The sequence below is a fragment of the Lynx rufus genome, unplaced genomic scaffold, assembly GCF_022079265.1.
Source record: "Lynx rufus isolate CCGP_SWC_20201006 ecotype Redwood Valley unplaced genomic scaffold, mLynRuf1.p SCAF_17, whole genome shotgun sequence".
In the NCBI taxonomy this organism is placed as follows: domain Eukaryota; kingdom Metazoa; phylum Chordata; class Mammalia; order Carnivora; family Felidae; genus Lynx; species Lynx rufus.
This window is the reverse complement of record NW_025814831.1, coordinates 30,453,118-30,478,315: the sequence shown is the minus strand read 5'-3', so window position 1 is coordinate 30,478,315 and position 25,198 is coordinate 30,453,118. Positions and strand designations below refer to the sequence as shown.

General features: G+C 49.2%; 1 protein-coding gene across 1 annotated transcript in view; it reads right to left on the bottom strand.

Moving 5' to 3' along the window:
• Positions 1-25,198, bottom strand: part of DPF3 (double PHD fingers 3) — a 174,552-nt gene that overhangs the window by 72,176 nt on the left and 77,178 nt on the right. Inside the window, 2 exon segments of the mRNA XM_047079406.1 lie at positions 727-864; positions 20,652-20,730. Of these exon segments, the coding sequence (XP_046935362.1) occupies positions 727-864; positions 20,652-20,730 (217 nt within the window).

Genomic DNA, 25,198 nt, shown 5'->3' with positions numbered 1-25,198 from the left:
CTGGATATTTTTAAAGGTCTGATCCCTTTAATTACATTGAATTGTTCACTTTAAGACCACCTACCACAAAATCTTGTGAACAAAATACAAAATACATGGCATGTCCACAATTATTCTTCACCTAATGATCTTAGAATGACCCATATCTTGAAGCAAGTCCTAAAGATTCCATCATGCCACCCCATTTTGAGTTTTTGACAAGTGTCCCCAGATTATGCGTCCTAATGGAGTGCTCAAGGAAAGCATACAGACTCAAGGGTCCTATTTTTCTAAGACAGGAGAGCCCTGAACCAAAATTGTGACCCTTATAACAGCCAAGGCAATAAATCAAGACTATCCCACATCTCTTGGTGGCCAGGGAGACGTTTAGAATGTCCATCTGAATTGACATGCCCAAGGGCTATGCCCAAGTCAGGGTGGTATCTGTGAGCGAAACTTCTGGAGCTGAGGGAAAAGAGGGATAGGTCTGGCATTTGACAATGGCCAGGTGAGGATGTTTCCCTTGTACCTTAACGCTCATCTCCTTCCTCTGGGAACAGAACTGGGTGCGTCATCCGGCCCAGCTTACTCTAAACCTGGGGCTTAGATGACCCATGGGGTAGCTGGGGCTGGGCTAAAACAGCCAAGTCACCACAGGACACTGAAACACTCTACAGCCCTGCCCACCCACTTCATCACTGCCCCACCCCACTTCATCACTACCCCAGCCAACAACTGGGAACTCACGTCTGTGGTTCTCATTTCTGTGGTTAGGCGGGGACCGGGTCTCCTGGTCTTGAGCCTCATCCCCCTCCTCACTGGCCAGGTGAGTGTGAGCGTAGTGGTAGCTGAGTCCTGGCCGGTTCTTGTAGCGCTTGCCACAGACTAGACAGGAAAAGAGGAGAAGAGGGAAAAGGGCAAATATTAGCAACCTCTGCAGCCATCGCCATCATTCTCCCAGGCAGTGACTCCCATCCATCTACCCCAGAGCTGGGTTTCCGTTAAAAAGCGTCTCCCACCCTCAACAACCTTAACTCCGCTGGACAAAACAAACACCACAATGAACAACATGGGCCCAGGTAAAGAAAAACCAGAGAAGTAAAGGATGGAAGTTGAACTATTTAAGAGCTCCATCATTTCCTATCTGTGAGACCCTGGTCAAGTCATTTACGCTCTCTGTGCCTCAGTTTCTTCAGAGGCAAAATGGGAATCATAACAGTACTTAACTCATAGAGTTGCTGTGATGAGTTAACCTCTATGCAGAACACTTATAACAGTGCCAGGCACATGGTAAGGGTTATGATTATTATAACTTTGAGGTCAAAGAGCACTGGTAGTCCATCCAGTCCAGCATGCCATGGCACAGATGAGGCAAGTGAGGCCCAGCAAGACTAAATGATTTGGCTGGGAACGTATAACTGGTTGTGGCAGAGCCACTAGAAATCCAGGTCTCCTGGATTCCCACGCAGTGCTCCTTCCACTACACTGTGGCAAACTCTGTAAAGTACAAAAGCTTTATATGGATATTTTTGATGTATCGTGCAGTGATTTTGTGCCAGAAAACCACATTCTACTTCCGCCATGAAAACCACAAGGCCAAGGCATCATTGGTAGAGGTGGCATCTGAGAGCTTGTGCTCTTGAAGCCCCAGGAAGTCTCTGGGCCCCAAAATCTAGGAATGCGTCCTCGCAAGCACTACCTCTCACATGGACAGTCTGAGACAAAGGCACCAAGCAACATAAATACGGCATCGTGGGGCCCAGAAGAAGAGAGGTGCACTTCCTTTGGTTGGCTGCCCAGTACTTGAGAAGCAGAAGTCCAGCTAAATAACTTAAGAATAGACCACCGCCACTTTTAACAAAGTTGGATTTAGTGGTTCACTGTTTCCAATGATATATGTGGCCAATTTTTAGTCTTTATCAAATTTAGGTAGTTCCTCTTATTCCTGTTTTAGAGTTTTATTACAGGAGAATTTGATTAGCCACCCTTTCAGCATCTACTAGTATACGACTCTCCTTCAGTTTGTTGATATGGTGAATTATGTTGATTTCCTAATGTTTCCTATTATTGAACCATTCTTGTATTCCTAGAATGAGAGTGTATTATCTATTTGATATACCGCTGCGTTCTATTTTCTAATCTTGCATTTTTGATCTATACTCAGACAAGATGAGATCTATAATTTTTGACCTATCTTCTACCGTGTTTCAATTTTATGGTTATGCTGACTTCCAAAAATGAATTGAGGTTTTTTGCTGTGTGAAATTGGACAAGATACATAATCTCTCTGTGCCTTTTTTCTTATCTGAAGATGATAATAGTACTACTTACCTTGAAGGATTATAAATAATGTATGTAAAGTATCTCACTCAGTATCCAGCACATAACAGATGCTCACTAAATGGTAGTGAGGGGCTAGGGGCTTCGGCTTGGTCTGCCACATCTTAAGTGCTCGACCCTCCTAAAAGAGGGACTTTGACCCTTAACCTCATACAATGGAATTCAGCAATTGGTTGGACTTTCTTAAAAAGGTGAGAGTCTGAAATTCAAGTTGGTGACCTGTATTATATGGTGACCTAACTATAAATTCAAGTGCTACAATTGGCTAGTTACATTCTCCCTCTCCCTCCCCCCCACCTCTCTGTCTCTCGTAAATATTTAAAAAAAATAAATAAAATGACACCACACATCTCAATTCCATTTGACACAGGCAATGGGACCTAAAGAGGCCCCGAGGCGCACTCTGGGCCTGCTTGTGGCTTTTTCTATTTAACCTTTTCAATGATCTGAGGTCAATAAACAGCAAATTATGGGGTCATCGGATAGAAATCCACTAAGTAACCAAGCACTGTTGGTGAAGAATAAATGTTTATTAAAAACAAGGACAATAGTATCAGTATTTACACGAGGAGGCCTCAGCTGACTCTGGGGACTCCTTGCTACAAATTCCACAGCATTTGTGCCATGTTGTGTCAATTATCACTGTCTTCCTTAATCACAGAATTTCAGGATCTTTTTTTTTTTTTTAACGTTAATTTATGTTTGAGAGAGAGAGACAGAGCACGAGCCCGGGAGGGACAGAGAGAAAGGGAGACACAAAACCTGAAGCAGGCTCCAGAGGCTCTGAGTTGTCAGTACAGAGCCTGACATGGGGCTCGAGCCCATATGAGATCATGACCTGAGCTGAAGCCAGACGCTTAACCGACTGAACCACTCAGGTGCCCCCAGAATTTCAGGATCTTCACAGTCATGTGGTCTCACTATAAAATTGTTTTATTCCCACTAAAACTAGATGCCTGGGACAATTCCGCCGATTGGGCAAAGAACTACCCATCTGAGTGGGCATTTCTTCTTTGATCTCTCGAATTATAGTTACGTCTACACCAGAGGACTTCTCTTCAGGACGGTTTCATACTAATTTCATCTTAATAGCAACAACTCCGCTTCATATGTTGCCATGCATGTATTACACCTTCAAAACATATTCGTTGAACAGCTGATGAATGAACACGGAAACACTTTGTGGGAAAGCCAGGAGACGGGGGAGGAGGGAAGCGTGTAGAATCTGATCCACCTATCCACATTAATCTCATACTAATAGGTCTTTAAACCTATAGAACCAAACCCAAGCAAAAAGCTTCCTGTATCTCCTTTCCCAACACCATAGAGAGTAATTATTTTTATAGCAAATCCTTTTGCTAGAAAAGAAATTCTCAAGGAGTAGTCCCCAGACCAGCACCATCAGCATCACCTGGGAAGTTGTTAGAGATGCATATTCTTGGGCTCCACCCCAGACCTACTGAATCAGAAACTCTGGGGGTGCAGCCAGAAATCTCTGCTTCAACAAGCGCTCCGGGTGATTCTGGTACACTCTATAGTCTAAGATCCACTCTGCCAGAAGATTGACTATATTTAGGCTTGACTCTGCCCACCCTGGTGCACCTGCCCTTTGGAATGGATAGAAGTGGCAGGCGGGGACAGTGAGACTTGCGCTTGGTCATTAGAAGAAACAGAACCAGACAGTACGTGGAGATCATGGAAACCTGGCCTCCTAACCCTCGTCCCTATACACAGGGCTCTCCTGATGGAGTGTCATTTTTCACCACCTGCTTATACCATGTTATTCCTTCATCACCAGGTCTTCAAGACAACGTGTATTTAGCATCCAATATGTGTCCAGCCCTGTGGCATGAGAAGGACAAAGGTAAAGGAACCACAGTCCCCACCCTCCAGGAGTTCAAAGTCTGGCAGAGAAGATGTACACATCCACACGCAAAGAGGGAGGTGGAACAAATGTAGTGTGCGCATGCGCGCGGGCAGGAGGCGGGGCCACCATAGCGGCCTCCGAGTGGAGGGTTGGCTTCCTGGAGGTGGTGGGTGAGCTATGGCCTGCAAGGTAGCAGAGTATCACCATACAGACAAAGGAGGCAAGGGCACTCAGGCACCAAAGCGCAGGCTGCCTAACTTTGGGAACAGCCCGCAGGAAGGTGGGGGGGGGGGGGGGGGGAGGGGTGGCGTGAGGGAGCTAACAAGCGAGAAAGCTGGGCAGGACTGGTCCTGAAAATAGGGAGCCAGGGGAGGATTGTAGCCTGAGGACCGACTTACTCAGATTTACATTTTGGAAATCCCACTTAAGACTACAGTACAGAAGATGGATTTGAAGGTGGCAAGAGGCTATTTTAATTTTCTATGTGTGAACGATGAGGATTTCAGGATGGGAGAGGGGTTAAAGAGAAGGAATCTGGTGAAAAGGGGTGGGTATAAGCTGCAAGGAGGAGCCTAGAAAGACTGGTAGTAACCCCCCACCTTCCTGGCCATGCACCATCCAGCCCCCGTCTGGCTCCCCAGCCTCACCCGACACAACGTTCCACCACCTTCTCTGCCCTTCTGCCCATTGCCTTTCCACTCCTTAAACGTTCTTCTTTTCACCAGAAAGCCCTTGGACAAGCTCTTCACTTTGCCTACAATGCTCCCCAGCCCCGATCTGCCTAATGATGCTTCATCATTCTTCAGATCTCAGTTGAAATGTCCTTCCCCAGGGAAGTCTTTCCAATCAAAATCAGGATCCCAGTTTGTTACCTTCCTAGGACGAATCATGGATCGATATGTGTGTCTCCCACCAGCAGCAAGCATAGCGGGCCCTCCCGTGTTTGCACACTGCCGCATCCCCAATGACCAGCACGGGGCAACTCACGGCTGGCACTTGGTGCCAGTTAGGGAAGCAACAAAAACACCCAGGTTTCTACTGGGCAACTGGATGGAAGGATGAGGAGGAAAACGAGATTTAAAGAAGGAAGAGGATGAGTTCAGTCTGGGGTTGCCCTGAACACCCTGAACTGGGGAAAGAGATGTGGATGGGGGAGATGTCAGGGTGGAAGTGAGGGATATGGAGAGGAGGAGAGATCGTGCAGAGAGAGAAGAAAGGTGTGGACAGAGGGAAGAACTCAGAAAACACCAGCATCTTAAGGATCCAGTGGAGAAGGAGAAACTTTTTTTTTTTTTAAGAAAGATTCAGCCCTGAAGGAGCAACACAAACCAAAGAGGTAGGGTTTCCGAGTATCCATCAATAGATAACTGGATAAGGAAGATGTGGCATATATAGATACAATGGAATATTACTCAGCCATAAAAAAGAATGAAATCTTGTCATTTACAGCAACATGGATTATTTTAGAGGGTACAATAAATGAAATGTCAGTCGGAGAAAGACAACTACCATATGATTTCACTCAAGTATGGAATTTAAGAACAAAACAGAAGGAACAAATTAAAAAATAGACTCAACTATAGAGAACAAAGTGATGGTTATCAGAGGGCAGGTGGGTGAAATAGATGTCGGGCATCAAGACTTCACTTATCAGGATGAGCACTGGGTAATATACAGAATTGTTGAATCACTATATTGTACACCTGAAACTAATTATAACACCGTATGTAAATTATGCCAGAATTTTTTTTAAAGAGGTAGGCTTTCCAGATGACAGGACCACTGATACCACCAGTCACAGCCACGGCTCACAGCCACTGACTGTGTGCCATGGGCCAGGCTTGCTCTCGTGCTTCAGGTAAATTTGCTCATGGCAACCCAGGTCCCCATTTTACAGATGAGTAGCCTTGGGCACAGAGGCAGAGCCAGGATAAAGTCAAGCGCGTAAGAAGGGTCAAGAAAGATGGGGACTGAAAAGAGACCACTGGATTTGAGAGCCAGGAGGCCACCTCAGCCTCCTGAGAAGGGAATCCTCAGCCTCATGGAGGACAAGACAAGACTGCAGAGGCCTAGGATGCTCCTGAGGAATGGGGTGGGGTGACAGGGCTGACAGACCATTCCTTCTGGCATGGCTCCACAGTGAGGCTGGGGGGCGGATGGGACTGTGGGTCAGGGAGGCTGACTGGGGCTTGTTCTCTACCAGGGCAGATCCCAGAACAGCCTCACAGGCCAACGGGAAGGGGGCAGGAGTGAGGGGGAGTCTAAAAGGCAGGGTTAGGAGGGATTGGAGATAATACAGCAAGATGCCTGACCCCAAAACGAAGCTTCTAACCCAAGTGCCAGGCCACTGAATGACTTCATCCTAGGGACAAAAGAGTTCTGAGATTTATTTTGGTGGAATTGTATCTGGATCAAACTGCTACGTTTTGATGGAAAGAAATGCCTTGGAAATCCTACTTTGACTGGATTAGAAGAAAAGGAAAACCCAGCCCTATTCTATTCTATGTCCCTGCTGCTCCAAACACTGATGGACCGGCTTCATGGGCGTGTGACCTGTGCGTTCAGACAGGGTCCATGCTCAGAAGGGCCCCACACTTGGGCTAATCCTTTGCTGTCACCATCTTGAAATTGTAAATAGGCGTGGAACAAAGGGCCCCTCCTTTTCATCTTGCACTGGGCCCCATAAGTTGCGTACCTGGTCCTGGAAACCTAGGGCTGGCGTCCAGAGATCAGGGACTAAGTTGCTCCAAACAACCAACCCAACAGCCCTGATAGGACAGGAGCTGTGGCGTGGAACACAGGACCCTAGCAGCCCTGCAGTGGCAGTAAAAGGCCCCTCTGGGGTAACACAGGAAGTCTGGCCAGAGAAGTTAACCACGCAGCCACGGTCATTTCTGTGCCACCCACTCCTCTGGCCCTACTTCTGGGCCGGGCCTGCCTTCAGAGAGACGGTTTCTCTGTGGTGGGTGAGAGGACACCCTGGATCTGAACTGCCTGGATTCAAATCCCTGCCTCGTCTGCTACCAACCGCCTGTGTGATCTGGGGTGAGGTGCCAAACCTCTCTGCCTCAGCACCCTCTGTGGAAAATGGGGATGATCGCAACAGCACATCTGCTTCACATTGTGAGGTTTCATGAAAGAATACATCTAAAACCGTGCCTGGCTCATAGCAAGTGTCAGCCATTGTCGGCTGTTATCACTACTGCCATCAAAGCGGATCGGCAGAGGGAAGAAACCCAAAAGGGGAGGGGGGGGAGTATCTAGTCATTTCTCCTCTGAAGTCAGGGGTGAGGGAGTTGCAAGAAAAAGAGGGTGGGGAAAATACCCTCTGAAAATAAAGTCTTAGAACCATCTGCTCTCCTTTACCTCCTCGGCAGTCTCACTCTGGAATTCTCTGTCGTGCGGAATCAGAGCGAGCCCTAAGACTGCTGAAGCATTCAGGGAGGGCTGTGCCCCCATCCCCCCCCCACCCCCGCCCCAGTCTCCTTCCCCAGGGCCCTCTCCTTTGCGTCACGCGCCTCTGAATCCCTCGCCCCAGGGACCAGCCAACCCTGCATGGGCACAACCTGAGGCCCTTCTTTTCACCTTGGCAAGCATGCACCTGGATTTGTGTTCCTGGCACGGCGCTCGTGGAGAGGACCGGCTGTGACAATAAGGAAGGTCCAGCTTGCCTTCCTCCCTCTCCTTCCCCTGGGGCGGATCCATCTGTCAAGCTGCAGAAATAGTGTGTGCCCACTTCCCAATCCAGAGCTGGAGTCTCCAGGTAGGACCTCCTGTCTGGAGTTATGAATACCTTCAGTGTTGCCCTGGAATATTTACAGCACACCCACCCCCCCAATCCTACCCCACTCACTCCTTATCTGGGGGAGTAGAGTGGGGCAAGGAGGCAGAGGAGGAGGCGGGGGGTGGGGGGGAGAATCAGGGGCAGTTTGTGTGAACAAAGCCGGCTGCAGCAGACAGCAGAAGCCTTCCTGCAGGGGAGAAGCAGCCGCCTTCCCCACTGATAACTTAATGACTCTGGCACATTTTCATCAGCCCAACTTGGAGCACGCAGTGGGTATCTGAGCCAGTGGTTTCCGAGAGACTGAAAGCAGCGACTGAAAGCAATTACGGGATGAGCGTCCAAGAGACAAAGCCTGGGCCTTGGGAGTCACCGGGCCGCATCTCATTCCCAGTTCTGCCCAGTGGCACTTTCATACAATGCGAGCATGCTACTTCCCTCTCGCTGCAGCCCGACTCCCTCATCTGTAAAATCGACCCAGCAGTGCCCGTCTTCTGCCCATGCCTCCAAAGCATCACACTTCCAGACCGCGAGGTAGGCACACAGTCGTACATTGAATCTCATAGCAGCTCACAGGATAAGGACTGTCATCCCCACTTTACAGATGAGGAAACGGAGTCTTAGGGCATCGAAGCAACTCCCTAAATGGCAGAGCCAGGATTTGAACTCAGGTCTGCCTGACTTTGAAGCACATGACTGAAAGGTGCACTAGTGATTCTCCATTCGACGCCCCTCCCAGTGCCTGGGGCTGACTTCTATGGCCTCTTGCCCTCTGCTTCTCGTGGCATTTGGCCAGCGGGAGGCACTGGCAAGAGGACAGAGGGTGAGAAGAAGGAAGATGGGGGTTTGTGCCCTGCCGTCCCTGCCTGGGCAGCGTGCTGGCACAGGTACTCCCCCCTCTCTTGGGCACCGCGTGTCCTCCCCCTGCTCCTTGGCACCCCAGATAGAAGGGCTCCGCCTCCCCTTTGTCAGCACTTCTATCCTGCCCACACCTCCTTAATCATTCCGCCGTCCAGTTCTCTTCCATTCGGCCCTTCTGAGTAGAATCCTATGTCCCATTGGGCCCAGGACACATACAAAAAGGAGGCCATTTTGACAGGAGATTCCTACCCTGCCAGACCGGTTCATAGATGTTTGGGGCTCCCTGCACCTTCCTGACTTCCCTCTGCAGAACCATCTGGGGGATGGAGGAACACCTACAACCAATTCCCAGGGTGGGGAGAAGCTCCAAGTGGGAAAAGCCCTGCCATGCCTTGGCTTAGGACAAAACTCAGGGATACTTCAAAAAGCCACCACATCAGACTTGCATACTCATGCAAGTCGATGACCCTGTGACTTTTTTTTTTTTTTAAGTACACGTTTAATTTACTCTAACGCTGCATGAGGGTTTTTTTTTTTTAATGTTTATTCATTTTTGAGAGATAGAGCACGAGCAGGGGAGGAGCAGAGAGAGGGAGACACAGCATCGGAAGCAGGCTCCAGGCTCCGAGCCATCAGCACAGAGCCTGACGCAGGGCTCCAACCCATCACCTGTGAGATCATGACCTGAGCCGAAGTTGGACACTTAAACAACTGAGCCACCCAGGTGCCCCTCCTCTATTTTAAATGCCTAGGCCTTACTCTAAGAGCCAGTGATGGCTCCACTGAGCTCAAATGGTAAGAATAGTCCAGGTCCTGCAACGTGTAGGCACCAAGAAGCTCCTCTTGGGCAGGTCCAGGGGGGCCACTCCTCCTCTCCCAGAAGCCCTGAGGCCAGCAGTGTGGGTGGCCCTCGGCAGGCCTGGGGTCAGGCCCTGGCTCTCCTACTAACCCCCTGTGCACCCTTGGACAAATTCCATACTTTTCTGGGCCTTTGTTTCCCCATCTGTAACACAGGACAGTTGAATCAGATGATCTGGAAGTCTTTTGATTCTAGCACTTCATGATTCTGTTTGCTCGGGGCTCTCTGAGGCCTGTAGGCCTCCTGAAGCAATGAGTCCCTCAACTCCGATACAAAACCAGCATAGGCTGCAGCCTAAGGATCCACCCAGGGCTGCCTCCACCCCTCTCCTTCCCCTACCAAGCCAGGTCAGCAGCTGCCTTCCTGTGGCTTCATTTCTTCTTCGAGGCCACACTTGGTGCTTATTTTAAACTGAATTCTTCCGGATAGAAACACAGGGGGATGGGATAGGGGTGGGATGTAACATCCTGATTTTTCAAAGCCACATTCCTTGGGGGCTGGCACTGACCCATGTATTAGGAAGGAGCCCAGAGCCAGGATCTACCAAATGCCAGTGATTCGCAAGTCCTGTGTCTCCACGGACGGAGGGCATTCTGCTTATTTTAGGAATTTGCGGTATATGAATGTGACTCCGGCTTTTAAAAAAACAGGAAGAACGGAGATAAAGCAACAAGCCTTTCATCTCTAAATACTATATAACCTGATTTCGGATCCCCAGCAGAGAATGCAGAAACTCCCAAAATCAATGCATTAAATGTGTTAGTGGGACTCTTTCCTGCCCTGCTGAGAAGCAGGGTAACAGAGTTCTGGGAAAGTGTGGGGCCTGCCTTCCTGGGTCAGCTCATTGTCTGTGTGACCTTGGGCAGGGTACTTCATCTCTGCAAACCTCAGTCTGCTTGTCTGGAAAATGGGGATGATAAGAGTTCGCATCTCAGATGGGTGCTCTGAGAACTGAATGAGCTCATCCCTATAAAGTGACTGGCACATAAACCAATATCCACCATTAGCTATGCTCCCTGGCTTCTCTGGTCCCTGCCAACTCTGACAGCTGGTGCACAGACCAGAACTGGGGACCCAAGTTCGGTGTGAGATAAGTACCCTTTCTTGGCTTGGCATAAAGAAAGTATTGAGCACAATTATGAAACAGACAGTGAGCTAATTGTTTTTATGCGTAGTCTCATTTAACCCTCTTGGAAACCCTGTAAGGTGAATCTCATTGTCCTCACTTGACAGGAGAAGAAAGTAAAGCTCAGAGAGGTTTTGGGATCTGCCCGAGACCGCAGGTTCAAGTCCTGGACTTCTGATTCAAGAACCATCTTCTGGCGCCCCTTGTAGAGGCCGTATCTTCATTTCTTATTCTAGTGAGTCCTACACTAGCATATCCTTAATGTACTTAAAGGGCAAAATATAAGTCTTCTTTTAATCATACAGTAAACATTTAAGTAATAAATATAATTGTCAACATTTCTGGGGAAAATAAAGAAAGGTTAAAAAAATTAGACATATTACCATAAAGCATGGCAGCCCCCCAACATTTGGGAATCTGGCTAGTGTGCTCTCCCTCAGGATCTCTGGGTGAATCTCTGACATAAATGCCACCTCGGATTCAGAGCGGGCTTTATTTCTTTTTTTTTTTTAATTTTTTTAATGTTTATTTATTTTTGAGACAGAGAGAGACAGAGCATGAACAGGGGGAGGGGTAGAGAGAGAGGGAGACACAGAATCCGAAGCGGGCTCCAGGCTCCGAGCTGTCAGCACAGAGCCCGACGCGGGGCTCGAACTCACGGACCGCGAGATCGTGACCTGAGCCGAAGTCAGATGCTTAACTGACTGAGCCACCCAGGCACCCCAGAGCAGGCTTTATTTCTGAGTCCCGACCCATCCAGTATGTCTCACTGACGCTTACCTGAGGTAGGCACCCTTCCACCTACAATATTGGTGTAAGTGCCCCACTTCTTTCAGGGAAACAAATGTCCATTAGCATGTGTTAAACATTTCTGCCCACATGTCCTATTTCCACAATCTCCGATGTCAAAGTCCCATCGCTCTCCAAAGTTACCTCCTCCTCTGGCACATTCTAGTTAAGCCTCCCTCATGCCCATATGACCCAAGCTCAAGACTTCAAGAGTCATCGTTGCCGCCTCCCTCTCCCCTGTGCCCCACATCTTATCTGTCCTCTGCCAGGTTCTGTAGGTTTTTCATCCATAAAGCCCTGCTCGTTTGCCCTGCCTACTTTGCTCCTGCGGTCATCATCACCCAGACTTCATGTCTTCTCCTATCACCTTCTCAGCCGTCAAGCTTCATTCAGGCTCCCTCCCCTGAACACCTACTTCTCCAGATTAACCTTTCCAGAGATGTGTCTGGATCATCATGTTCACCACTGACTATGCAGGCCAACCTCTAAGCAAATCAGTCTGGCATTCCCAGTACCCTTGTCCAACACTGTGCCCCCCAATCTCCCTACCCAAATGCTCGGCTCTGGCCAAGCTGGTCTCCCTCTTGTCGTGCTACATGCCTCCCACGTTCGTCAACATTTTGGGAGCAACCACTGTGCTGGGGCTGGGATGGAGGATGAACGTAGCATAGTTCCTGCCCTCTGAAGGCTCCCTTTCCAGCCTGAAGAACAGACAGACAGACAGAGAGATTGCTAGCATCCAACGGGACAGGTGGCCTACACAAAGGTATGTACACGGTAAGGTAGATTCCAAGAACAAGTGAGTGATGCAGCAGGTGAGGAGACATTGCAGGGGAGGGAGGGAGGCATTGCTGACTGAGATCAAATCCTGGCTCTGCCATTTATTTGCTATGTGACCTCAGGAAACTTAATTAACCTCTCTTCTCCCCAGTTTCCTTATCTGTAGGATGGAGATGATCATACTATCTGTCTCACGGCACTTTTTTGAGGGTTAAAGAATTAATATAGATAAAACCCATAGAACATTCCAGGCCCATAACGTAAGTCAACAAACTTCTGCTCTTACTGATTACCTCCCCCAGCCCACCCACCTACCAACTCCCACACATACCCCTCCATCCCTAGAGAACAAAATCAAGTCAATACTCATTCACTACAGATCTGCTCGGCATCCTAGGGAGACACCCTCTGACATACCAGCTCCCACCCCCTGGCCACTCCCTCCCCCGAATTCTGACAGTGCTCTCAACCTACTCAATGAAATTTTCCTGATGGGGTGTTATCTCTATGATATCAGCCTTATCTTTCCAACTCTATTGGAGATAGAGGAAATAAGGAACAGGCAAAGGAGGAAGAAACCTTCCTTCAGAACATATCATGTGCATTTTTATGCACAGTATCACATATACCTTTCCCAACCAGTATTATCCCCACTCCACAGCTGAGGACACGGAGGCTCCCAGCAGCAAAATGAATTTTTCTCAGAAAGTCCCAGATAACAAGCTAACAAGCAGCAGAACCACAATTTGACCTCGGCTTTTTCTCACTCCAAAGTCAGTGCACGTTCCTCCTCACCCAGCTCTCTCTAACCTGGATGGCCCTGACCTTGCTGCCTACTTCCCTTACCCCCCACCATGACTTGAAGTAAGAGAAATCAAAGGCTTTGCACCAGGCCCTCTGACCTCACAATTCTACTTCTACGAAATAATGAAAGCGTATGTGAAGATATAGCTGCAATATTGTTTTCAATAGCGAACAAACTTTAAACTGTCTAAATGTCCAACAAGTGGAACACTGATTGAGCAAACTGGGGCATGTCCACGTAATGGAACACCATATAGCCCTAAAATGTCATAAAAATGTCTTTATTGACCCGGAATGATGCTTTGCATGTATTGTTGAGTGGGGGGATGGGTTAAAATGGTATGTATCATTTAGTGTGTGCACATGAGTGTGTGTGTGCACATTTGTGTGTGTGTGTGTGTGTGTGTGTGTGTGTGTGTGTGTGTGTAGAGGGAGAGGAACAGAGACAAAGACACAATCCTCAAATAGTATACAAAACTAGAATGTAAGCTACCTCTCAGGAGTAAGACTATGAGTGATGTTTATTTTTCCTTTATGATTATCTGCAATTTCTGATTTTTCTGCAAGGAGTATACGTTCTATTTCCGTAGGAAAAAAAATATTAAAAAAAAAAACAACTTCTACAAACGTTAATTTCTATCCTGTTGTTGGTCAGCCACATCTTGGGAGGAATTGTTTGCCACAAAGTTTTCATTAAGCAACAGCTAGCTGAGAACAAGCTCTGGCTGGAGGAGAAAATAATTCCAGAGGGTGTGGGTTACAGCCCCAAAAAGACAAACCAAATGGTTGAAAGCTCCAGAGGTGCGGCCTGGGGAGGGGAGGGCAGGCAGTGAGAGCAAAGGAAGAAAAGAAATGCAGGTGTGAAGGGGGCAGAGAGAAACTGCAGCTTCTCTTCAGCCCTGCCTGTGGCCTGCTCTGCTGGGACTCTCTGCAACCTGTGTCCGCGACACGATGGCATTTAAATATTTAAACAGGCCCAGCTTTGCCGTAAAGAATGCACTCAGTCTCCAGGGATCAATCCCATGCCACAGGCCACGCTCCACAAATCAAGTTTCTGGGGCACAGAGCCCTTCCCACCCTCCCCTGCCGCACCCCATGCAAAGACCTGCAAGATAATAGTGCGGACAACTGAGTGATGAGCCCGGCTTCCCTTCAGTGACAAGGGCAGCCAGCCTGAAGGCCGCGTTATTGGCTTTTCCACTGCAGTTCCAAGCTAAAAGCACATGAGCCTTAGAGAATGCAGGGCCTTAATGCCCTCAAAAAAAATTTTTTTTTTAATAAGACTGCCAGAGTCATCTGGTTCTCGCTGTACACTCAGGTATGGGGGAATCCAGAGTAATTTTAGAAGGCTGAGGTCAAGCAGATTTTCTGGGACTACCTTGGGCACAAGCTGTGTCTGCCTCAGACACCAGTCCACCCGTCCCACACACCCCCTCAGCCTGTGCATGGCAGTCCAACATCGTCTCCAGGACGAAGAGCCTCCTTGTGAGGTCACTGCCTGGGAAGGAAGGAGCCCACTGTGTGGGCAGGTCTGGAGACTCAAGAAAGGGGCCCCCGCGTTGACGGATCAGGAAAGTGATGTCCTAGCTGCTGAAGGCTGACACCAGGACCAGATCCCCAGACTCTTTGCTTTTAGCTCCATACCCTTCCCCCTCCACTATTCCACCATCAAGAAGAGGAGGAAGGGACCCGAACCCTATGCTGACACTGCCCCAACTGGACATCCCCCGCTGACTTTCTAGAAGGGAGGCAACACTGTGGAGTGGCCATGTTTTCGGTCATGGGCTGCACAATCAAAAATACATGTCTGTGGGGTGAGGGTGGTGGAGAACAAAGTTTTTACTGATAGGGAGGCTGAGTTGAGAGCATCCATTCCTGAGGTGTGAATACCCGACGTGACTCAGAGGTGAGTCAGGCTCCCACGAGGGCTTTGATCATGTCTATTTGCTTTTTGTCACTAATCCACCCTAAGTCCCCAGTTTGTGTGTGTGTGTGGGGGGGGGATATTTTAATAGATTCAAATGTAAAAGGCTTAAAAGTATATAATCTATTCCATTCTACATCAATTATCATGACTACCTGATTCCAGCTTGCCAGACTGACACCTAGAAGCTATCTGTTAACAGTGGACATGGCTTGACCTCATAAATGTGTGTGATCATTAATTCACTTTTAAAACAGGTTTTCTCCTCAACTCTCAGGAGAGCCAAACTCCAGGATCAGGAGAGCATATTTCACCAGCACTTTGTGTGGGGGTGTCCTGGGGTATGTCAGCTCCGGAGCTGAAGAAGCCAGGATTCACAAACCAGCTTCAGCATGAACCAGCTGGGCGACCTTACACAAGTCCCTTCACCTCTCTGAGCCCCAGCTTCTTCACAGCAGATCAAGGTCAACTGTCCCTCCCTCTCAAGGTTACTGTGAGGATTTATAGAGACAACATATGTAACGAGCTTAGCACAATGCCCTACACACTGTAAGCACCATTAGCAGGAGTTAACACGGTGATCAGAAAAACTGGGGACAAAAGTAGGTGTTGGCAAGGATGTGGAGAAGCTGGAACCCTTGTATACGGTTGGTGGGAATGCAAAATGGTGCAGCTGCTCTGGAAAATAAGTATTAAGGTTCCTCAAAAAGAGTAAAAACAGAATTACCACAGGATCCAGCAACCCCACTTCTGGGTATTCATCCAAAAGAACTGAAATCAGGATCTCAAATATTAGCACCCCTATGTTGACTGCAGCACCATTCATGATGGCCAAGATGTGAAAACAACCTAAATGTCCATTAACAGATGAACTGACAAAGAAAATTTGGTAGATACACACAATGGAATAGTATTCATCTTGAAAAAAGAGGGAACCCCTCAATATGCAATAACATGAATGCATCTTGAGGACATTATGCTAAGGGAAATAAGCCAGTCACAGCAAGACAAACAGTGCCTGATTCCACTTACACGAGGTATCCAAAACAGTCCAATTCATAGCATCAAAGAGTGGAATGATGGTTGCCAGGGGCTGGTGCAGAAGGGGAGTTAGGGAATTGCTAACCAATGGGCACGAAGTTTCAGTCAAGCATGATGAATAAGCCTTTCAGATCTGCTGTACAACATTATACCTAGACTCAGCAATATATATTGTACACTTAATAATTTATTAAGAGGATAAATGTTAAGTATTCTTACCGCAGTAAAATAAAGTTAATTTTTTAAAAAAATATTTTAAAAACTGGGGGAAAAAAAACTTCACAGCTTGCTTCCACTGTGCCCAGCAAAGGGGTAAATGGGTGCTTTGCTCCTCCCTAAATGGCTGATGCTTAGAGACAAATGGTCTCCCTCTCTCCCCCTGAATATCGTCCCATCACCACCATCTTCTCTCCTATGAGGTTTCTTGAACATAGACAATGGAAAAGTGGGTCTCATCTGGAGTCAGCTCCAGTGATGCTAACAGAAAATTCAGGGTAGGGAGCAGTTGGGGAGAGAAGAGATAAACATTTAGAACATCCCGGTAGCCCGACCCAAGGATTGCTTTCATATGTCTGTCTCCAGTCATCATTGCACCTCTAAAAGGGGGCTAATGATACTGTTAGGATTTAAAGCTATTAAGTAAATTAAAGCCAAGTGCTGGATTGCTGAGCTTTATATGGGACTGCTGAGTTTTAGATCAATGCGGGGGGGGGGGGGGGTGGGAATAAAAACAGGAAAGGAAAGATTCTAAAGAGACCAACTAAAACAGTGAAGTGAGCCTATGGCACTTGACCTGGAGAATTCCTGAAGACTCTAGAACTTTCAGATGCAAAAAGCAGGGAATAATAAAAGAGCTGAGCAGACGGAGGCCAGAAGCCTTTGAATTTGAATGAAGTAGACCAGTCACTGTCAAAAGTCAATAATTCAGAAATATCCCCTGAGAAGCTGTCAAAAAAATGCAGGTTCTTGGGTCTGCTCCCCATGGTTCTGATGGAGGGGGTCTGGTATGAGGCCCGGGAATCACATTTTAATAAGTGTCTAGGTTCTCTCGGTGCAAATGGCCCAGGTCCATGCTTTGACAAACACTGACGGCCTTCCCCACAAAGTCATATTCAGTTGCTCTGTTTGTGAGTAATGAACACTTTTCTTTGGCAAGAGACTGAAAGGGAAGAAACAGAACTACAATCCTTAAGCTTGGTAAACTTTCAGGATAATTAATAGGGATTGGTTACTTGCTGGAAAATGAAGTATTCACATACACACATGCCACGGATTGGGTAAAAAATAAATTATGTTCAGATGATTGAGTATTTCTCTGAGATGGAATAAATTCAATGGCTGAATGAAAGGAACAGGCAAACTATCTATCACCTGAAGTTAGCAGCTAAGATAACATTTCAACCACGCGTCGGGAAAGGGATACTTGGACCAGGAACATAATAGGACGACTACGTTTAGGAATATAAACCATTCAGGGTTAAAGGCAATCACATCTGAAAGATAGCTCCTACTACCCCCACATAAACCCAGAAAGAGGTGGTGGGGTACAAGGTGGCCTAATATCTTCATAAATAATTCGAAAGATGGAGGCCGGCTCACGCAAATCCCCACAGACAACACAAAAGTGGCAGTGATGGCGAATCTGTGAAGAATGGAATTCAACCACGGGGCAATGTCTTTAAATTTGCCTTTATCAAATCTTGTGTAATGAAGTCACATATTATTGTATCTCTTTATTGAGACTCAATAGGGCTAAATGTAGACTGATTTATGGAAGAAGGACTAATCGGATGCATTAAGTAGAAAAGAGCACGCACCTGGAGAGGCATTAGCACAGGGGTCAGGACAGACACTGCATGGGAAGTCGTGTGGCAATGGGGCGGCCGAGTACTTCTGTTCTCTACACATTAAGGGAACTGTATTAAGAGCCGATGTGTAAAATAAACAAGGAAATGTGTCTGTTACTCTCTGAGCCGCTTGGCCTTGGTGTTACTTCCAGTGGGAACCCTGAGCTTAAATGTAAATCTGGGAAGGAATTTAAAGCAGGCCATCACAGAGGTTATGGGATGTGACCCCAGATAAACCAAAAAGACAAGGGGATGTTAAAAGAGCCTCCAGAATAGACAAAATGCTCAGTGTGCCTCTTTGTTGGGAAAAGATGCACAAAAGATAAGGGAGCCTATAGGAGTAAAAAAAAATTTAGCTCCTATTAAGGAAAAACAATCATTCAGAGCACAGTTGGAATCATGGAAGAAAGGGTAGCTTATCGTAACACCATCCCTGGGGACACTCAAGGAGGTGACCAGACACCTCTCTACTTAGGATGCATTAGAGATTATTAAAAGCATTCCTTGCTCAGTTCGGGGGTAGAGGGTGGGCCTCGTGACCTCTCTAAAGGTCATTCCTATCCCAAAGGATCACTTGTCTGAAGGGCACCAGATAAAAATAAAGTCTATTAATCACCAAGCTGCCACACAATTTCCTAAGAGGGCCAGAAGAGAGAAGGGCAATCTACAGTGGACGCTGGTCCGTTGAGGGAGGAAAAGGGAGGCAGCACCTGTGTGGGCAGAGCCAAGGAATCAGCTGCTGAGACTTCCAGAAAGCCAATGTCAGGCCTCCGTTTAGACCTCCCAAGCATCACAGGGTAAGCAGAAGGAGGAAGAGACTGTGGAGATGGGAACAGGAAACAGTGAATGACAAGAGAGTCCCTAATCACAGCCACAGGAGCTGGGTGGGGAAGGGGGTAGGGGGGGACGGGCAGGATGCAAGCACCTCACCCAGAAAGAGGGGAGCCAGGCACGAGAGGGACACCCACAAGGTAGCTCTGCGGAGGTGACCTGTCAGGAGGCAGGCGGCAGACAAAGAGTGAAGAGAGAAACCGAGAGGTGGGTGAGGAAGGGCACACGGGGTGTGTCTGCGAATACAGGGGACTACTGGCTGAGAATCCACTGAAAGCCGAAAGAGATAGAGCAAAAAGTAACCCCGCCATCTACGGGAGCAGACAATCACATGACAAAAATAAAGCTTCGGAAGAGAGGAATCGAATGGCAATGCCCCAATCCCAGAGCAGCTGCTGGCATTCTTGAGAGCTGGGCTGCTCCAGCCAGACACAGCTGGGAAGCCTGCTCCACGAGGGTCGGAAGGACCCTTCCCACAGGGCTCACCTGCTCGGGCTTTTATGCAGCAGAACAAAACGGAGCCCCTTCTGGGAGGCAAGACCCAGGCCAAAGCAGGCACCTCCTGATACTGTCATGAGACATCAGACCCCATGCCCTGCTCCCTCCTCATCCTGGACCAGAAACCACTTTGGGAGGGACATGTTACCTGCAGGAGTTGTCTCAGGAATGCCATCTGCACGGTGTATTAAGCAGCCAATTGGGGGTCATGGAGTTTGAGTTCTTCTAGCAAAATGTTCTCCAACCAGCTGTCACCCCACCGGGCACAGAACAACTTTTTGAAATCAAAAGAGGCCAGTGAAGAGGGAGGAAAAGGACACCACCCCCGAGGTGCTCCCTGAGCCCCCTCGCCCCCGTTCGCCCTCTGCTTCCACGGAGACGGCAGACACTGCAGGACGGCCTTGGAAGACCCACCGTGCCAGGGCCCTGCCTGAGCCACCTCGCAGCCCTTCCCCTGTGGCACCGCTCTGCATCCTCGGAGGGGAGAAGACAGGAGGGGAAGATGGTCAGAGAGTGTGGCTTCGAGGGCTGTCCTTGTTGTGGAAGGAGGGATGGCACCCCATCCGGTGAGAAGAAAAGTAGGGCAAGGATTTTAAACCCACCCCCCAGCGCGCTGGTGGGTGAGAAAGAGAACGGCTCTCGAGCTGACGGCCATCCCTCCGAAGGCTGAAGGTTTCTGGAGGCACACCCGCCGCCCCTGCTCCCGCTCTCCCTCAGCCCCAACCCAGCCCTGTCTGCGCCCCCTAAACCCAGGAGCTGGGCCGTCCTTGTCCAAGAGACACCTCTGAAGCAAGCAAGAAAGGCTGGAGATGGATCGAGGGCCATTTATTAAGCTAAGTCGTCGTCAGAGAAAGATTCATAACTCGCCCTACCTAGGACGGGAGAGGGAGAAGGAAATTAAAGGGAAACATGAAAAGCCAGAGGAGCCAAGTACCTTGGTGGAGGGCTTTGAGTTATGCTTTTGTTTGTAAGTCTCTGAAACAGAGAAAGAAAGAGGATGAATCTTCAGGAGACCAAGAGAGTGAGAGAAAGAGAGAGAGAGAGAGCCAGAAGAAAGCCACCAAGGAGGCACTGCCAGAGAAAGGGGGCCGGCATCAAAGGCAGGAGGCCTCCCTGACTTGCTTGTCCCTCATGCACAAACACCTGGGCGGGCGGGTGGCAGCAGCGGGAGGTGGTGACTTTGCTGACAGGGCAGGCATGCGAGCTGGGGTGCAGGCCCAAGAGGAGGAGCCAGTGAGGCCGAGGCTGGGGGCGGACAGCCAGGGAAGCACAGGGAACGGGGTGCTGGGGGCAGGGGCAGGAAGGCGGCATCTGCCGTACTTACTGTCACAGACGTAAGGTTTGTCATGGTCTTCCTGAGAGGCGGCGTCGTGCCTCCTCCTGCCACCTGCAGAGCCACGGGCCTGGGGAGACAAGGGGGGGGCGGAACCGGGAGGCTTGTTATCGTAACGGTTACAACAGCTCCTGGGTACACACTCTGTGAGGCCCTGGGCATCGCACCTACATCTCCTCATTCAATCTTCCTCACAACATTTGAACCAATACCGACCCCATTTTACAGGCCAGGAAACTTGAGGCCCAGAGAGGCCCAGGTAACTTGCCCCAGAACACTCAGTCACGCGTATCATCTCATTAAATGTTCACAACTCCAAGAGAGGTCCTACTATGACCTCCGTCTTACATCGGGAGGCCGAGGCAGCAGCCCGTTAAGTAGCTTGCCCAGGGTCACTCAGCTACCAAGTGGGGAGCCAGGCCGGAAACAACAGTCTGACTGCAAAGCCTACATCTGCCCGATCCCCCTACTCTACTGTTGCCACAAGGACCCCCTCCTCCAACCGCTTAGCCTTCTAGCTTCGTCGACCCCACATGGAGATGCCCACCCCGCTCCCCTCAGCTGACCGGATGACGGCAGATCGGGAGCAGAGGCCGTGTGCCCGCAGTCATCACCCCAGGCGCACGCTGTCCCCTGCGAGTCTCTTAAGAGCCAGCCAGGCCTGGCATCTGGGCCTAGGGCGTGAGCCCGAGCATGGCACGGAGCTCCCTCTGGCCTGCTCGGCCTACGCTGTGGGGGTGAGCTTCAGCTGAGGCCTCCCTGTGTGGTCTGCCTCAGGCCTCCAGCCAGTGACAGAGACCTTGACGCCTCACAGTCTCCTGGGGCTGGACTCCCGATACCACCACCCTGCGTGCACCTCCAGAAAGGGTCGGCGTACCCAGGGGTGGGGCTGGGCTGAGCTCTACCTCCAAAGATAGAGGAGAGCAGCCAAGAGGGTGCTGGCAACTCTGCAGCCCCAGGACGGTGGCTACAGAACGCGGCAAGGTTTATTTTTAAACCTTTATAAGTCCCACATGGTCACGTGGGTAGCACCCTGGCCTCCTCCGGGTCATTCTCTGGTAATGAGTAGCAGTAAACGCCCAACCAGGGAAAGGGCCTGCTGGGGTCTTTGGGGACAGAGAAGGAGACGCAGCAGATGAGAAATAAAACATGGCAGCCACCTGGGGTGCGGGGGGGAAACGGGGCAGTCCCCTGGGCTGGGCCTGGACAAGTGGCCCTGGAGATTTCAGGGTCAAAAGGCCTGTGGCTGACACACACACACACACACACACACACACACACACACACAGGCACGCACACTCTCTCACTCACTGGGGATTTCACAACGGAAAGGCCTGTACCCCAGGCCTGTGATGTTCACACACTCTCAAAAAACACACACACTTCACAGTCAACACCACCTGCTAAGCTACCACCTCCACCATCGCCTCAGCTTGTCTCTCTCCAAAACAAATTACAGAATTCCACCCCCCTCCTTCCCTCCCTCCCACCGCTTTGCCTCTCTGCCTCCCCACCCCCCATCCGGGCACAAGGCCGGCGACAGCCAGCGGCCCCCTCCCCTGGCCCTCATCACTCAGAGTTGACCTGAAGAGGGAGCTGTGAGGTGCTGCGGTCACCCCCAGGCACTGACAGGCCTCCCTGCCTGCCCAGGACGACGACATGGAGGCTGGTCACCCTCAGCTGCCCTCACCAACCCCCCCCCCCACGCCCCCACGGTGAAGCCAGGGACAGCTTGACGTGTGCAGCCCGCAGCCCTGTCACAGCCGCCTGGAGCAGGTGAAAGCAAGTGAAGCAGAATGACAAGCCAGCAGCAGACGCGGGGAAGGGGCTCTGAGAGACTAAAAATACCGCCTGGGAGAAGAGGAGGAGATAGGACAGTGCGCACTCCTGGGGGACGGCCAGCAGGAGGGGGAGGGGCCCACTGAAAGCCAGGGTCGGGTTTCACTCTGCAGGGCTGACCAGCGAGGTCACTTCCACACTCTCCTTGCACCTTGGTTTCCTCAACTGCAAAATGGGCACGTGCAGGGAACTCTTCCTGTGGCAGCGTTACTCCTAGAGTCTCCTGGAATCGCCCAAACTTGGAAACTCAGAATCCTGCTGGTCTTTTTCAGGGGTCACGTCCTCAGGGAAGCCCTCCCTGACCAACCTATATCCACTCACACCCTACTCCATCGTTCTCCTCTCCCTGCCCTGCTTTGTTTGGTCCCAGCACTTAGCACCGTCTGACATTATATTATTCCGTCTCCCCAACAAGAATATAGAAAACACATCTATGTGGGCCACGCTATACTCAGAACCTGGCACAGGGCCAGCCACTTAAGGCGCACTTAATAAACCTTTGCTGAATCAATCAGTCAGTCAGCGAGTCAATCATCTTCAGTCCTTCTCCTTCATTCTTTCTACCCAAGTGCTACGGTTTCTTCCCTCCAAGGCCATCTTGGGCTTTGCATTTCCCTTCTATTCCACATTTTAATCCAGGAGCTCATCAACGGACTCCTGAACTGCTCCAAGAACCCACCAGCTGGGGTCCTACCTCTGCACTGCCCCCAATCCAAATGCATCCAATCCAAATGCATGACCCCCAGACCAGTTAGACAAAAGGAGTAAATGACAGAGCCCATAGTCATTTATTCATTCATTCATTGCCATCTAAAGACCACTGACACATCCAACAGCAACCTGGTGCTAAATCCATCAGGTTCACCTCATGCTCATGCTATGTCCTTGTCTTTGTTTTTATTGATCCCTGTCAGGGACCAGCCTCTGCTCTGCCACCCACACTGGTCCATGCTTTAGCCCCACTAACATCCACTCCTCCAAGAACCTTCCTCCTGCCAAATTGAGGAGTAAAAAGAGCATCAGCGTTAAAGTCAGACAGGCATAGGTTTAAACACCAGCCATGTGTCTTTAGACAAGTTACTTCTCTAAATTTTAATTTTCTCAACTGTAAAATGGGCACAGAAACACCTTTACTGCAGAGTTGCTGAGAGCGTTTGTGCCAAGAGCGTGTGAAACCACAGGGGATAGCGCCCCGTCCACAGGAAGTGCTCGATAAATTATTTCCCCTTCTTGCCCAAGCTGATCTCTTCTCTCTCCTCCGAACTTTTATTGCATTTCGTTAGTGCACAGGCAGAAGCCTGCTGTTTTCTAATTGTATCATGGCTATTAGTATTTTCTCCTCAATTTAATCCCGAGGTCCTTAAAAGCAAAGACGGCATTTCATACGTTATTATGAGCCCCCAACACTTAGATCTATGCTGGGGACACAGCATCCAAAGCTCTTGCACATGTATTAATTCAATTCATTCCTACAATACACCGTGAGTTACAGAGGGTAACATTATTCCCATTTGGCACTCGATGAAACCATCTCTAAAAGGGTTTATGATTCGTCCACAGTCACAGGGTCAGTAGAAGGAGCAGGACCTAGGTTTCCAGACTCTATTCTCTAAACTTTTAAAGCTGACTGTCCAAAAGAAACCAGTCCTCCCTCTCTGAGAACTGTCCACCCCATTCCACTCCTCATCATTCAGATACTGGTAAGCCACGACAGCCATGATTGTACCACATAGCCCACCCCACTGGCCACAGTGGATTGGCTGGCTCAGGAGTCACATGACCTAAGCTGGGCCAATCAGATTCTACCTATAAAGGATTTGGAGCTGGGAAAATGACTCCAGTGGTGAGCACACACACTTGAACTGGCAACCCATCTATTCAGGAGCTAGGAAGCCATGCACACAGAGAAGCAGGAAATCGTCTTTTGGTAGAAAAATAAAGAAGCAGAGGCCATCCGCTGCCTGGGTTCCTTTCCCAGTCCTAAGTCCCTGCCATTTTCTTGCCCTTCCTAAGGGTTGCATCTTCAAAGATCGCTCATATTTGCGGCAATGACCCAGCAGCTTTTCAAATACTCCACATTTTTGCCGAAGCTGTTGCGTTTCTTGCAATTAAAAGACCCTCGACTAGCACACGCTCAGAGAGCTAGTTCCTCTATAAGAGTTGTTCTCAAGTGATGGTCCAGGGTTCCCTGGGACCTTTGAGACCCTTTCTGCTATCAAAACTATTTTCGTAACAGTACCAAATAGCACTAGAATGTTACTTGAAACTTTACACTCTCAATTCTCTCACAAGTGCACGGTGAGAGTTTTCCTGAGGCAACCTGACATGATAATGTCATCACTCCGTGTGCTGGTGTATTCTGAAGGTTAACATTTTTTTCTGCCTTAATTTCTAGTATGGTAAGTATCACTGGTTATAAACCACCAGAACAATAGCTTTGGGGGGCTCTCAGTAATTTTTCAGTAAAGAATTCCTGAGAAACGCCCCTGCAAAAACAAAACAAAACAAAACCAAAAACCCTGAGAACCATAGCTCCACATCCTTGCTGTTTAAAGTGTGGCCCTCAGACCAGCAGAGCTGGCATCACCTGGGAGCTTGTTAACCAGGCAAAATCTCAAAATCTCAGCCCTCCCCCCCACCCCCCAGACCCACTGTGTTAGAATTTGCACTTTAACAAGATCACCATGTGCTTCGTATGC